Here is a 12,301-nt window from a genome sequence, read left to right as displayed (position 1 = left end):
GCAGCAACGACCGCAAGATCTGGTAAAAGTCAATGCCGTCGTGTAGCCTCTTTCCGGCGACACCGGAGCTCAGGCTGCTGCAGATTAGCTTATGATTTCCCTATGGGCTCGAATCGACCGGCTTGGAGCTTCGAATCAAGCTAGATCGTGATTTAGATTTTGGTGCATTGTTCCGACATTTCCTTGCGTTTTCCGGTCACTTCCCGACCGATCTGAGCTTCGACGCCGTTGTGAAAAATGTTTGTTTTCTAGTGATCTATAACTTTCATGTTGGAGTCGAGTTGATTTGGAGAGGTTGGAGACTAGTGGCGCGTGAGGCCCACGCGTAGCCATTGTGGCAGCGCGTGCTGCCATTTTTAGATTATCGTATAAAGAATAATGTGTTATTGCCATGGGCTTTGGGTTGATTTATTGTTGGTTGTGATATGATTGTTGTGATTGATAATGGATGTGGTGTTGTGTGTTTTATGGGTGAGGGTTATGATATTAGTTGTGGGTGTGTCGGTTGTGATGTTGTGTTTGTGATGTTAATCGGAATAGCTATGAGGTCGCATGGTTATGGTGAATAATTGAACTACGAATGACTTGATCCTTTTTATATGGTACGTAGACAGCCCAACCGAGGTTTTGGTGCAGCCACAAATATTCTAGATTAGAATATGAATTATTATTGTTCATATCATTAGATAATTAGTATGATGTTGATTCTTACTCCTGGTCGGAATTAGTGTTAGGATCGTGAGAATTATTGTCAGGTAAAGACACACGGTAAACGTCGAGTGTTGTGTGATCGTTCGAGTTGTGGGTTTGGTTATCTCAGTTAGTCGGATTGATTGGCTTCGGCATTTACGAGTGAGACTCGGGGTCCAGTGATATTGTTATGTGTGCGTGAGTGAGACTCGTGGTGCAGTGAGATACGATTCAGACTAGCGGAGCTAGCTCGCTTGGGGAACTGGAAGAGAATGGATGAATCGGGGAAAACGGAAGAGAGAGGATGAACCGAGGGAAACGAGAAGAGAGAGGATGAACCAGGGGAAACGAGAAGAGAAGGGATGAACCGGGAGAAACCGGAAGACATGGGATGAACCGGTAGATTGTTGAGACACTAGGAGAGAAAGGATGAACTAGTAGTCTTTGCAGATGGCAAAACCGAGAGAGAGAGAGAGGAAGCGGTGTCGATGTTACCAAGTTACTAGAAGAGAGAGGATGTATTAGTAGACTCCTGATAGAGATTTAGAAAAGAGAGAACTAATGACTCGTCGAGCGTGTGTATTCTCATAATTGCTTCCTGAGTAGGCGTTGTTTTAGATATAATTTACATGGTTCAGTATTTGTAGAATATTGTATGATTATTATTGACCCCGTCGTCTTAGTGGGTTGGGCGGTTGTGGTATAAGACGAGCTATGAGCTCCAGGGATCTAAAAGGAACTAGGTAACGAACATTACATACTCCGTCAAACATTTTGAATTATATTTATGATTTGTGTTGTAGAGGTTGTGAAATTGGGGGGAGCACAGAGACTCTAGGTGTTGAGGTTGGATTTGAGATATATAGAGTGTCTTTTTGTGCATGTAGAGTTGGTTACTTTCAAGGGAGACTGCCGAAATTTTTGATATATCTCCTTTGAAAAGTGGCCTCCGCACAATCTGCCTCGATATTACTGTACATATTGGGGCGGGTCGTGTCATATACCATCACAAATGCAAAGAGATTCTAATAGGGCTCAAGCTGAACCAAATAGGTCATGGGGGCAAAATTGGCGCTAGTGGCAGCAGGGAGTGAATAGGCAGGGGACCTCAAGAGATGTAGATGAGATACACAATCTCACCTTCATTGATCTTAGAGCAACTCCAATAGAGAGGTCAAATTTTGTTGTTAATTTTGAATTTTGACATGTGACATGTCAAATATGATAAGAAGTTAAATTTGAAATATTTACCATGGAGTTAAACATTCAATAAGACATGTAAATAAGTAAAAATAACAATTGAATAAATATGAGCTGCTGTTTTATATTGCTACTATGTTACATATTGTCCTCCATCTTCATAAATATAGCAGCTGCCAGAAAACAACAGCTTGAACAAAGTTTAATAGCCTTTGCTAGTTTTAAGAAATATGATTAATAACTCTGATAACTCATCTGAAAACTAACCTGCATAGTTATATTCAATATGCCTAGCTATAACTACTTTGTACCTTTGATACCAACAAGCATTTATAACGTTTACTGGGGGTAGTAAAAATTTACTAAAGTTTACTACCTCTAGTAAACTTCTACTGGGGGTATTAAACTTGAAAAACAGTATTTCTAAAGGCCATAACACACCTTAAAACGGAGAAAAATCAACTTAGATGCAAAAAAATAAAGTTTACTGGGGTTAGTAAAATTTTTACTAAAGTTTACTAGAGGTAGTAAACTTCTACTAGAGGTATTAAACTTGAAAAACAGTATTTCTAAAGGCCATAACACACCTTAAAAACGGAGAAAAATCAACTTAAATGCAAAAAAATAAAATTTACTAGGAGTAGTAATCAACTCCAATTGTACAACACCATAAGAATAAACATCAGACTTATCTGTTAACTTTCCACTTGTTGCATATTCTGGGGCCATGTATCTGGACAAGCAAACAATTCCTTCAGAACAACTCAAAAGATTGAAAGTGGGGAAAATCAATAATAGCTTGAACAAACCTTCTAAGAGCTTCAATTGCAGTGCTTCCCCAATTCTCACATAATCGTCCACTGAATCTGCCGAATGCCCATATGCTAACATTCGCATTGCAGCTGTTGCCTTTTGTAGAGATGATAATCCAAGACGTCCCGCAGAATCCATTTTTTGGACAAAATAGGAGTCATGAGTTTCTACTCCATGTAGAATTCGAAGAAAGAGAGGTCGATGCATTCGAAACCTTCTCCGAAACTTAACATCTTTATGAACAAGATTTTCAGCAAAATAATCTCGAAAAAAGATTTGGTGAAATTGAAATCGATATCGTTCAGTAAACTTGCGACCAGGAACCGAGCCCCGACATTTGTTCCTTCCATTCTCTTGTTGTTCGTCTACAGTAATCTGTATCAACTGGTTTACTTCTTCATCTGAAGATGATTCGACAAGCTTCCAAAATTGCTCATTAGCAGCTTCTGATGATGAATCTGAAAATTTAGGTTCCATATTCAACACTAAAAGAAAAAAAAAGATGTAGAGAGTGAAATGGGTCTTGGATTTCTGATATAGGCAAAAGAGATTGGAGGTGGATGAGTTCTTGTTTCAGGAAATTTTTGGGCGAGAAAGTGAGGATGCGAGATGGGTGAAATTTTCAGTGAAGGAGCAAGTGAAACGCAAAAGACAGAGATAGGGAGGCTGTCAAATTTGATAGTGTCTCAGCGAATGTCAAATATATGATGTATCCACGTAGATATAATATACGGGTTGGACGAATGCTTGGGCTGTCTTTTTTAGCTGTTGGGTCTCCATCTGGCAAATAACAAGGCCACTGGAGTTGCTCTTATGTGCCAACAGAAACGAAAGCATATTCACAAAACCAAGACCCATGGGTCAGACCCAGTAAAAAGAGACCAATCGCGGTATTGTGAGTACCACGAGGAATTTTCACATACCACAAACCAATGTTGGGAACTCCGCACACAGATCGACGATCTCAAGAGAAAAGGAAAGCTTACTCAGTACCTGCCTCAAGGTTCAAAAATGAGTGGCCCAACTACACCGGAGAATCCCCCTCCAGCAGCCATTAGCCAACTCAGCTCTCCTAGCAAATGGGCCATTGCGGGAAATTTTAGCTATTCATAAGAGACCGACATCTCTTGGAAAAGATGACTTAAGGCTGCGTTCAGATTTCATGCAGGCTGAGAAGATCAGAAGGATATGCACTAGTAAAAAGGAAGGGAGGGAAGAAGTGCGACCATGACAGGAATTAACAATAATCTTCTCGAAACAAGATGCTTATGGCGTATATAGTTCCCACATAGGGACGCATTGGTGATCTCGATGCAAGTCATAAATTGTATGATGAGAAGAGTAATGATTGATGAAGGAAGCAGCACTGAAGTCATGTTCCTGGATGCATTCAAGGAACTTAAGCTCGACGAGAAGCACAACAAACCGAGCAGGACCCCGCTCACTAGGTTCGAAGGAACTGAAACATGGCCAATGGGAGAAATCACACTGCTGGTAACCATGGCAGGAAAAACAGTGGAGATAGAGTTTGTTGTGGTGGACAAGCCGTCATCATATAATGTTATCCTGGGAAGACATTGGATGCACAAAATGGAGGCGGAGGCTTCTTTCAGGTACCAGGTTGTGAGATGCCCCAGCCCTTGAGGACATAACATCATTTTGGTTCGTGGGGACCAACTTTTATCAAAGAATCTTTACGCAATGGAGATCAAAGGAAAAAATTATGTTGCCCTACAAGAGCAAGATCCTCAAGCATAGCAATTAAAGAAGGGCCACCAGCAGATTCAGAAGAGCCGAAAGAAAAAGCAAGTATTACTGAACCCCTCAACGAGGCCATTCTGGAAGAGCGAGAAGACAAGAATGCGATACACCTGCAGAGGTACTACACCTAGCATAAAATGACCAAGAAAAATCATCACAAACAGCAGTTAGGTTCATATTCCTTTTTGAATCTTAGTTGTTTTAAATAGGGAGTGTAATCGATGTTCATTACAAATGTCGGTTATTTGTAGTCTGTTTCAATTTACATTCTTATTTCCGTTTTGCATGCTTAGGAATAAATCATTGACTTTGCTTTAAAATGTTTCTTTTTCCCATTTTAGCTTTCAAAAAATGATCATATAAGCATCAAGATATTTCCATGGGTAGTCTTTCTTATGTCATTAATTGAATGATTACTCAAGAACTGAATGCAAGTCAATTGAAAATCAAACGCGATTCACAAATGTCGAAAATCGAAGCTCAAACACAATTCAAGAAAATCGAAATCGAAAACCAAACATGATTCAAGAAAATAAAAAATCAAGCGTGGTCCATTACGGCCGAATATCGAAAATTAAAAATCAAACACGATTCATATGATTGAGAATCAAACGCAAACCACGAGACAAGCTCGAAACAGCACGCGATTCTAAACCCACGAAGTAGTTATCAATTTGTGAACCGAAATAACAGTCTTTCGAGGTTTAATACAAAACCAACAAGCGTCGTCAAAGGGAATAACAATTAATGTTATTTCTTTTTCCTTTCTCTACTAAAGAATCGTGTAGCAAGGAAAAAGAAGGGGCAATGATAAGAACTGTAACATTTTAAACAAGGACGTTAAAAAATGCGTAAAGCTACTTTTTATTGATCACTACGAACTTGCCACATAGAAAGAAAGAAAAAAAAACATATCATTCAAGAATCCCTGTAAGGAGATATATAATAATAGGATAACAAAAAAAAAGAGCAATGAGTTTTCGTTTTTCTTTCTCCGTAAAGAAAAAAGGGACAATGTGGGGGAATTATTTTTCACATAGTAGTAAAAGGAAGCTTTTAAGCTAAAGGGGCCATTTCGAGAAGGGGATTGATTAACTAATTCTCGGGTGGGAAAAACTTGCGTACAAACTAGTATGTACGCGTGCGTATAAATTAGTATGTACGCGTGTGTCCAAATTTTCGTTTATTTGTACACTTTGGGAATATAAATACATGATTTTAACCGTTCAAAAGTTTAGTTTATTACTAAAGATCATTTATGTAAAAGATCAACATAAATAAAAATCGTCTTCATAGTCGATTGCATCAAATAAATTGATGGTTGATCATGAGACTACTAACTTTCACCATGAGCGTTCATTTGTTTGATGGAATCAACTATGAAAACGATTTTTGTTTATGTTGATCTTTTACAGAAATAATCTTTAGTAATAAACTAAACTTTTGAACGGTTAAAATCATATATTTATATTCCCAAAATATGCAAATAAACGAGAGTTTGGACGCACGCGTACATACTAGTTTGGACGCACGCGTACATACTAGTTTGTACGCAAGTTTTTTCCTTCTCGGGCGACCAAGAGAAATCTCATCATGGCCCAGTGAATTCTAATAAGGGAACATATTTAATGGAGAAAATCACTCAGCAATTGAATTGTTTTATGGTTATAACGGGCCACAGTGAATCTCCTCACAGTCCAACTAAGCCATGAAAAATCTCTTCACGGTCAAAATGAGCTTTTATCAAATCTTGTAATAGAAAATTTGGGTTCAATTATATCGCACTATAAAAGAAATTGGGTAGCGAGTAGATTATGCTAAATTTTAAATCAGGTCATTAAGATAAAAAAGAAGGCGTCAACCAAGTAGTGGCGTGAGTTGCCTTCCCACAATGTTAAGAATGGGGCAATTGAGGATCCACTCGCGCATAACTTGCGGTCAAAGTAAGGGTCAACAATGGGCCGGGCCCACTACCTCCGGGCTTACTAATATAATCAAGGCCCACGGGCTACCCACAGGTCCGGACCTTATATGTGTTTCCTATCCGGACAAGGTTATTATATTTATGTGTAATGTATATTTTTTATAAAAAAAAAATAGGATATAGTAATTATTTAACTAAATATAGTACAAAAGATAAGAAAAATAATAAAATAATTTAATTAATTAACATATACAACAAATAAATACATATAAAATTATTAATTTTAAAAATAAATGGGCTTTGAGTGGGCTTTTGATTGGGCTTTTTAGGGACGGTACGGGCTTTGGCCTTATGGGTTCTAACGGGCCGGACCTTGGGCTGAACCGAGGCTTAAACCCTCAACATCTACCCTGCCTTACACCCATAGGGCCGGGCCGGACTTTGGACCGGGCTACCCATTGGCCGCCCACGGGTTTTTAGGCCCATGAACCAAATTACCACGACGTGCATAGAACGAGGAATGTAGTAAAGTACGATTATAAATAGAGCCAGAATTGAATGGTGATGGACACGAACAAAAATCAGAAAACAGCTATAGCAACTCACTTCACCAAGTACCATATCCAAAAATCTTTTACCCCCAACCACGCGTTTAGCTCAAAGCCTCAAAGTTGCAGTAGTCCTCGTTATTCTCCAGTAAAATCTTTCATTCTTGTTCAAATTGACAGAGTCGGTGAAGGAAGATCTTCACGAATTTTACTGCACCATCATAATGTGTTGAAAAATGGTTGGGGAAGGAAACAAAACCAAGTGGCAACAAACGGAGCGTAATAAGAAAGAACTTTTTCTTATTTAAACCGGACCGGAATAAAAGGACTAACAAGAAAGAAAGGTTTGGCTTTAAAAATCAGAAACAGGAAGAAGAGAGAGACTTTGGGCACTAAAGACAAATAAACAACAGTCACATGCATTGATCCACTCATCCACCTCCACCGTTCAATGCGTGATGGCAGTTTGGTAAAACCTCCCCCATCTCTTGAATACATGACATAAAGCACCAGAAACCCACTCAATCATTCATTTTCAATCTCACCAGAACTGTTAACAGCACAGAGTCTCAGTCTCTCAGTGTAACTGTGTAAGAGTTCAAGAGAAGTGGAAGAAGAACATGCCTAGAAGCGGGTTTTCAGGGTCTCTTTCCGGGCCGAAGGTTGATGTGACCATTGACATGGGTAACCCATTGCTCAATGTCACCGTCGATGGTTTCTTAAAGATCGGAACCGTATGTTTTGTTTTCGTATGAATGTGTTTGATTTTTTTGATTCTGGGATTTGATCAGTTTGGAAATGAAATGTGACGTTTGTGTTTGGTTTGTTCAGGTTGCAGCTACCAGAGCTGCTGCAGAGGATGCTTACCATGCCGTCAAGAAAGGTACCGTCTTTACCCTCTTTTATGTTGTTTACGTTCCGTGTTACTGCTTTGATCATTTACAAGCAGTGAGAAAGTTGATAGAGGTAAAGTTCAAAACTTTAATCGTTATCGTAGAAGCTTTCTTGAGTTTGATCTTTGATGTAATGAAACCTCTCGATTTGGCTAATATTCAGTGACGATGATGTTGATGCTGGTGTTTAACAATGTTTGACTATGTTGGTGATGATGTTCTTGGTTGTTTCAGGGAGCATTTCAAGTCACGACTTTGAGCACACTGTGAGTAACTAGAACAGAATATTCCCTTGTTTAACTAATTGGCTTTATTATTTTAGTTTTTTAAAGAAAATAGTAGCTACTTTCAATCAGTATGAGCATCTTCAATTGGTTTTGTTTATTGGATGATTTGATCTGTTGCGTTTTGGAGGTTTTAGTTTTACTGCGCTACTGTGCTGGGGACTTATGTTGTTATATGCAATACGAGTTTTATCATTGTGTTAATTGAATGTACTGGTCTTGTAGTTGAAGAAGATGTGTAAAGAAGGTGCATATTGGGGTAAGTCAAGTCATAATTTATTGCAAGCTAAACACTGTACGCCATGAGGTTCATGAGCCTTGTGGCAAAATGTTTCAGCTTCCTTTTCTTTTACAAAATGGAGAACTGTTGCATCAACTATATCTTCTTTTAACATTGACAGGAACTGTTGCTGGAGTTTATGTGGGAGCAGAGTATGGTGTAGAGAGGATTCGTGGCAGAAGAGACTGGGTATGTCTGCTGCAGATTGCTAGTTGTACTGTACATGAGCAACATAGAAAATGGCTAAAGAATGTGTTGTGTGCTGAAAATTTAGAAGTTGTATTTTGCAGATACCTGTTTTATGTTTGCATATCTAATTCTGAAACTATATATTTACAGTTTCAGAATCTCACATGTTAATTTGAAAATTCAGACATGTGTTACTCGATGTGTCATAATCCAAAGGTACTAGAGATGTAACTTTAAATTAGCAGTTGAGAAATTATAATTAGCATGTTTCTTGTGAAGGGAGCTCAGTGTGCTCAATTACAGTTCAACTTTTGTGTCTTTTAGATCCCATTTAAAGGATTTTTTTTATTGAAATTTCCAGTACCCCCTTTAAACCATTAACTCATCATAGGATTAAGTTCTCATTTATAAGACAGAACAGTAGAATGATAGACTATTTCCTTCAGAGTCTGGCTTCCTAAAATGTCACGAAGCCAAGCATTTAATTTCAGAAATCATGTTCGATTCTGCCTCTGCTCATGTCTGTTTGATTGTATCTTGCAGAAGAATGCCATGATTGGGGGTGCAGTGACAGGAGCTGTAATATCTGCAGCCACCAGCAATAACAAGGACAAGATTCTGGTCGATGCAATCACAGGTGGTGCCATTGCAACTGCTGCAGAATTCATCAACTATCTCATCTGAACGTGGAACTAACATTCTACACAATCTCTCTGTAGATTCTGTAGAAGTATGAGGTTTCTTGTATCATCTTCCTTTGTGAAATTGTTTATTGTAAAAAGAATGATGCAAGGTTTCTTCAGCCGAACTGAAGTTTTATCCAATGGATTTTGAATCATGTTTTATTAGATTTGTGTTCGTCTCTGATCTTATTAGATTCCAACTGATGTTGGTGAAATTCTCGTGTGGATGCAACTCCTTTAATATCTGTATTTTATACAGCCTATGTTAAATGATCATAAATGAGTTTGGATACTGAGATGCTAACTTCATCTAGACTCTAGGTCAGATATTGAAACTGAGTTTGAAAGAACAATGTTGCATATGCGGACAAATAACTATACTCTTTCAGTCTTTCGTCCATCAAAGGATCTATATGATCTATAAGCATTTTCAAAATGAACAGCAATCTGCCTGCAATCAGCCAAGTATAATTTTGCTTATTTTAAGTGTAGACTATCTGTCTAATTGAAAGAAACTCTGAACATCTTCACAATTATCTGCGTTTTACGCCAGCTAAAAGTGGATGGACAAGCAGAAAAAAAAATCCAGAACAATGCCCCATGCCCCCAACTCATCATCTCCCATTTTCAACATTGATAAACATTGTAGAAGAAGAACAAGTATGATGAATAACAACACGATACAGTTACAACTATATTACAAACCAATATCAAGTCCGAAACTGCTCAGCAAGTTTCATCAGACTATAGGTTTCAGCATCTGGCCGTGCGCCTCCTAGAATCATCCTCTTCAAAAGATTTGGATCATAAATTTTGGCCTTCACATAAGCCTTAATCAAAGTGTTGTATACAAAAGTGTATCTTATATACTTGGCTTTAGCTAATTCCTCAAACAATTTCTCAACGTTCTTTATATCACCCTTGTCTGCAAAAGCCTCAATTATCAAAAGAGTGGTCTCCAACCATGGGGTTGAATTCCTGACCACATTGGACATCGTCAAGTCCATCCCTAAGTCCAGAGTCTTAATGGATTCCTCTAGTAATCCTGCTTTTAAGCAACCCAAAGCAAGATGCCTAAAAGTAATGGCATTTGGTTTGCATCCATCTGTAATTATTTTTCTGAAAACTTTAGATGCTTTATCGATCAGCCCATGCTTGCAATATACAGATATAATAGAGTTAAATTGCTCGGTGGATCTCAACCCTTTTACTGTTTTCATCTCTAACCAGAGTTCTTCAGCTCGGGTGAGTTGGCCAATCCTACCAAATGCTTCAATTGCCATCACATAACTCTTAGACCTCACACGGGGTAGCTGCTTCACTAAGCCCCAAGTTTTCTCTAGCTGCTTCTCCTTCCCCAAATACCCATATAACATTATTAGAACATCTAGTGTTGACCAGTTTGTACCTGTAGCTGACTTCTCCAAGGCTTCAACATAAGCTTCAGCAGCCGTATGTAGCCTCGCCACTGCATAAGCAGTAGCTATGATGCAGTAAGAAATTTCATTCGGCTCAACATTCGCTCGCTTCATATCCGAGTATACCTTCATCAAACCATCAACATTGTGTTCGCTGGCTTCCATTTTCATCAGAATGTTAAATGTCGAAGCATGTCTAGCCACTTTATCAGCCTTCATTTGAGCAAGAATTTTCGGTACCATTTTCTTACGCTTTGATGATGAATGCAGAATAATGAGCCGATTAAACACCAAGTGTGAGATAGGATGCCCCAATTCCCTCATTTTCTTCATGCACTCAAGCGGCAGCCTTATTGCTCCTTTGTCCAAGCAAGCGATCACAAGATTGTTGTAGAGGAGCTCATTCTGAAACTCCTGAGGAACACGCGTAAAGAACTCTTTACCTTGGGATATCCCATGAAACTTGGTTGTAAATTCCAACAGATAAGAGTAGTCTAGCTCCTTCGGCCTGTAGGGCCTCTCTCTGATCACCCATTCCATCACCTATCAAAACCAATACCTCAGCTTCTCTACTAAGTTGATTCAAGCTTAAAGGCCAATATCATTACTACATTAATCCAATTTAATCTTGAAACCTTTTACATAACCCACGTGCTATGGGATTAATTACGTTCTGTAGTTATAAACAGTAAAGCTTCAAACTTTACAATACCTTTCATTACCTATAGCTCAGCTTCCCTACTAATTTGGTGTAAATTGAAAGCTAATATCTTTAGTTGCAACATGAATTGTGGGCCTAATTACACAAAAAAGCTTCAAACTTTACACATAAAGGTTCAATCTTTTCTTGTCCTCGATTCCTAATCAAACAAATCAAACAACCCATTAACAATAATGAAGTGAGTTAGAGAAAGAGAAGGGTACCTCAAGAGCGCGTTGATTAGACTTGAGCTTTCTGAGGCGATTAATGGCGTGGAAGATGTCACCTCTGTGAATGGGGAAACCATCGCCCATCCAGCTCTGAAATGCAGACCCAACTGGCTCGCCTCTCGGCAGCTTCTCGATTCTGTAAGATAAGCAGCTTCTGGGTTCCTCTTGTTTTGGGTCTGAGGCTTCATCTGAAACGTCATTGGGTGTTTGGGTGCATAGGAAATAGTTGAAAGTGGAGAGTTTGGTCACCTTGGTGGGAGAAAAGTAGAGTAGACCAAGTGTTCGAGGTTTTGCCTGAACCAAACTGCGCTGTATCACAAGGTACAGCCTTTGCATGCTTCAATTTTAGTGTGTTGAGCAAAACCAAACGTGTCAGATTGGAAGCGCAAGATAAATTCCCCCGGAACCTTTACTTGGGCCCTAAAGTTGAAAGTCTAAGGCCCAACGAAGAAACACCCTAGACCTTCTTAGACTTTCTGTTCTTGGTAGCTCATGAATCATGATTCACGAGTACAATACAAATAAACAATCCTGCTCATTTCGTGTAGTTGCATAGTCTCCTTAAATGAGAGATTGTAAATTCGAGTCACACAAGACTCATTATATCCTTCGATTAAAAATAATCAATTATAAGTTGATGAGATAGTATATTTCAAGCTATCTCATTAACATCCTCGTCTCATTCCCA

At 38.8% G+C, this 12,301-nt stretch overlaps 2 protein-coding genes across 2 annotated transcripts; one reads left to right on the top strand and one right to left on the bottom strand.

Moving 5' to 3' along the window:
- The first annotated feature begins 7,472 nt into the window (after window positions 1-7,472).
- LOC126786514 (outer envelope pore protein 16, chloroplastic) lies at window positions 7,473-9,430 on the top strand. Its single transcript, XM_050512359.1, has 6 exons — window positions 7,473-7,670; window positions 7,768-7,819; window positions 8,064-8,095; window positions 8,339-8,372; window positions 8,515-8,582; window positions 9,126-9,430. The coding sequence occupies exons 1-6, from the start codon at window positions 7,557-7,559 to the stop codon at window positions 9,264-9,266; spliced, it is 441 nt and encodes a 146-aa protein (XP_050368316.1). The 5' UTR covers window positions 7,473-7,556; the 3' UTR covers window positions 9,267-9,430.
- A 459-nt stretch (window positions 9,431-9,889) lies between these two features.
- LOC126788362 (pentatricopeptide repeat-containing protein At1g07590, mitochondrial) lies at window positions 9,890-11,961 on the bottom strand. Its single transcript, XM_050514336.1, has 2 exons — window positions 11,608-11,961; window positions 9,890-11,226 (listed from the first exon to the last, which is right to left on the bottom strand). Exons 1-2 carry the CDS (start codon window positions 11,947-11,949, stop codon window positions 9,976-9,978), a joined length of 1,593 nt encoding a protein of 530 aa, XP_050370293.1. The 5' UTR covers window positions 11,950-11,961; the 3' UTR covers window positions 9,890-9,975.
- Window positions 11,962-12,301: the final 340 nt, after the last annotated feature.

This window comes from Argentina anserina, chromosome 3 (genome assembly GCF_933775445.1).
Source record: "Argentina anserina chromosome 3, drPotAnse1.1, whole genome shotgun sequence".
Lineage (NCBI taxonomy): Eukaryota > Viridiplantae > Streptophyta > Magnoliopsida > Rosales > Rosaceae > Argentina > Argentina anserina.
The sequence above is the reverse complement of the archived record's forward strand: the minus strand, read 5'-3'. Positions and strand labels throughout refer to the sequence as shown.

Coding starts and splice junctions, on each gene's coding strand:
- LOC126788362 (XM_050514336.1), bottom strand. CDS start 11,949: ATGCAAAGGCTGTACCTTGTGATACAGCGCAGTTTGGTTCAGGCAAAA. Junction 11,227..11,607: donor CTAATCAACGCGCTCTTGAG/GTACCCTTCTCT, acceptor TGGTTTTGATAG/GTGATGGAATGGGTGATCAG.
- LOC126786514 (XM_050512359.1), top strand. CDS start 7,557: ATGCCTAGAAGCGGGTTTTCAGGGTCTCTTTCCGGGCCGAAGGTTGAT. Junction 7,671..7,767: donor GTTTCTTAAAGATCGGAACC/GTATGTTTTGTT, acceptor TGGTTTGTTCAG/GTTGCAGCTACCAGAGCTGC. Junction 8,096..8,338: donor GTCACGACTTTGAGCACACT/GTGAGTAACTAG, acceptor CTGGTCTTGTAG/TTGAAGAAGATGTGTAAAGA.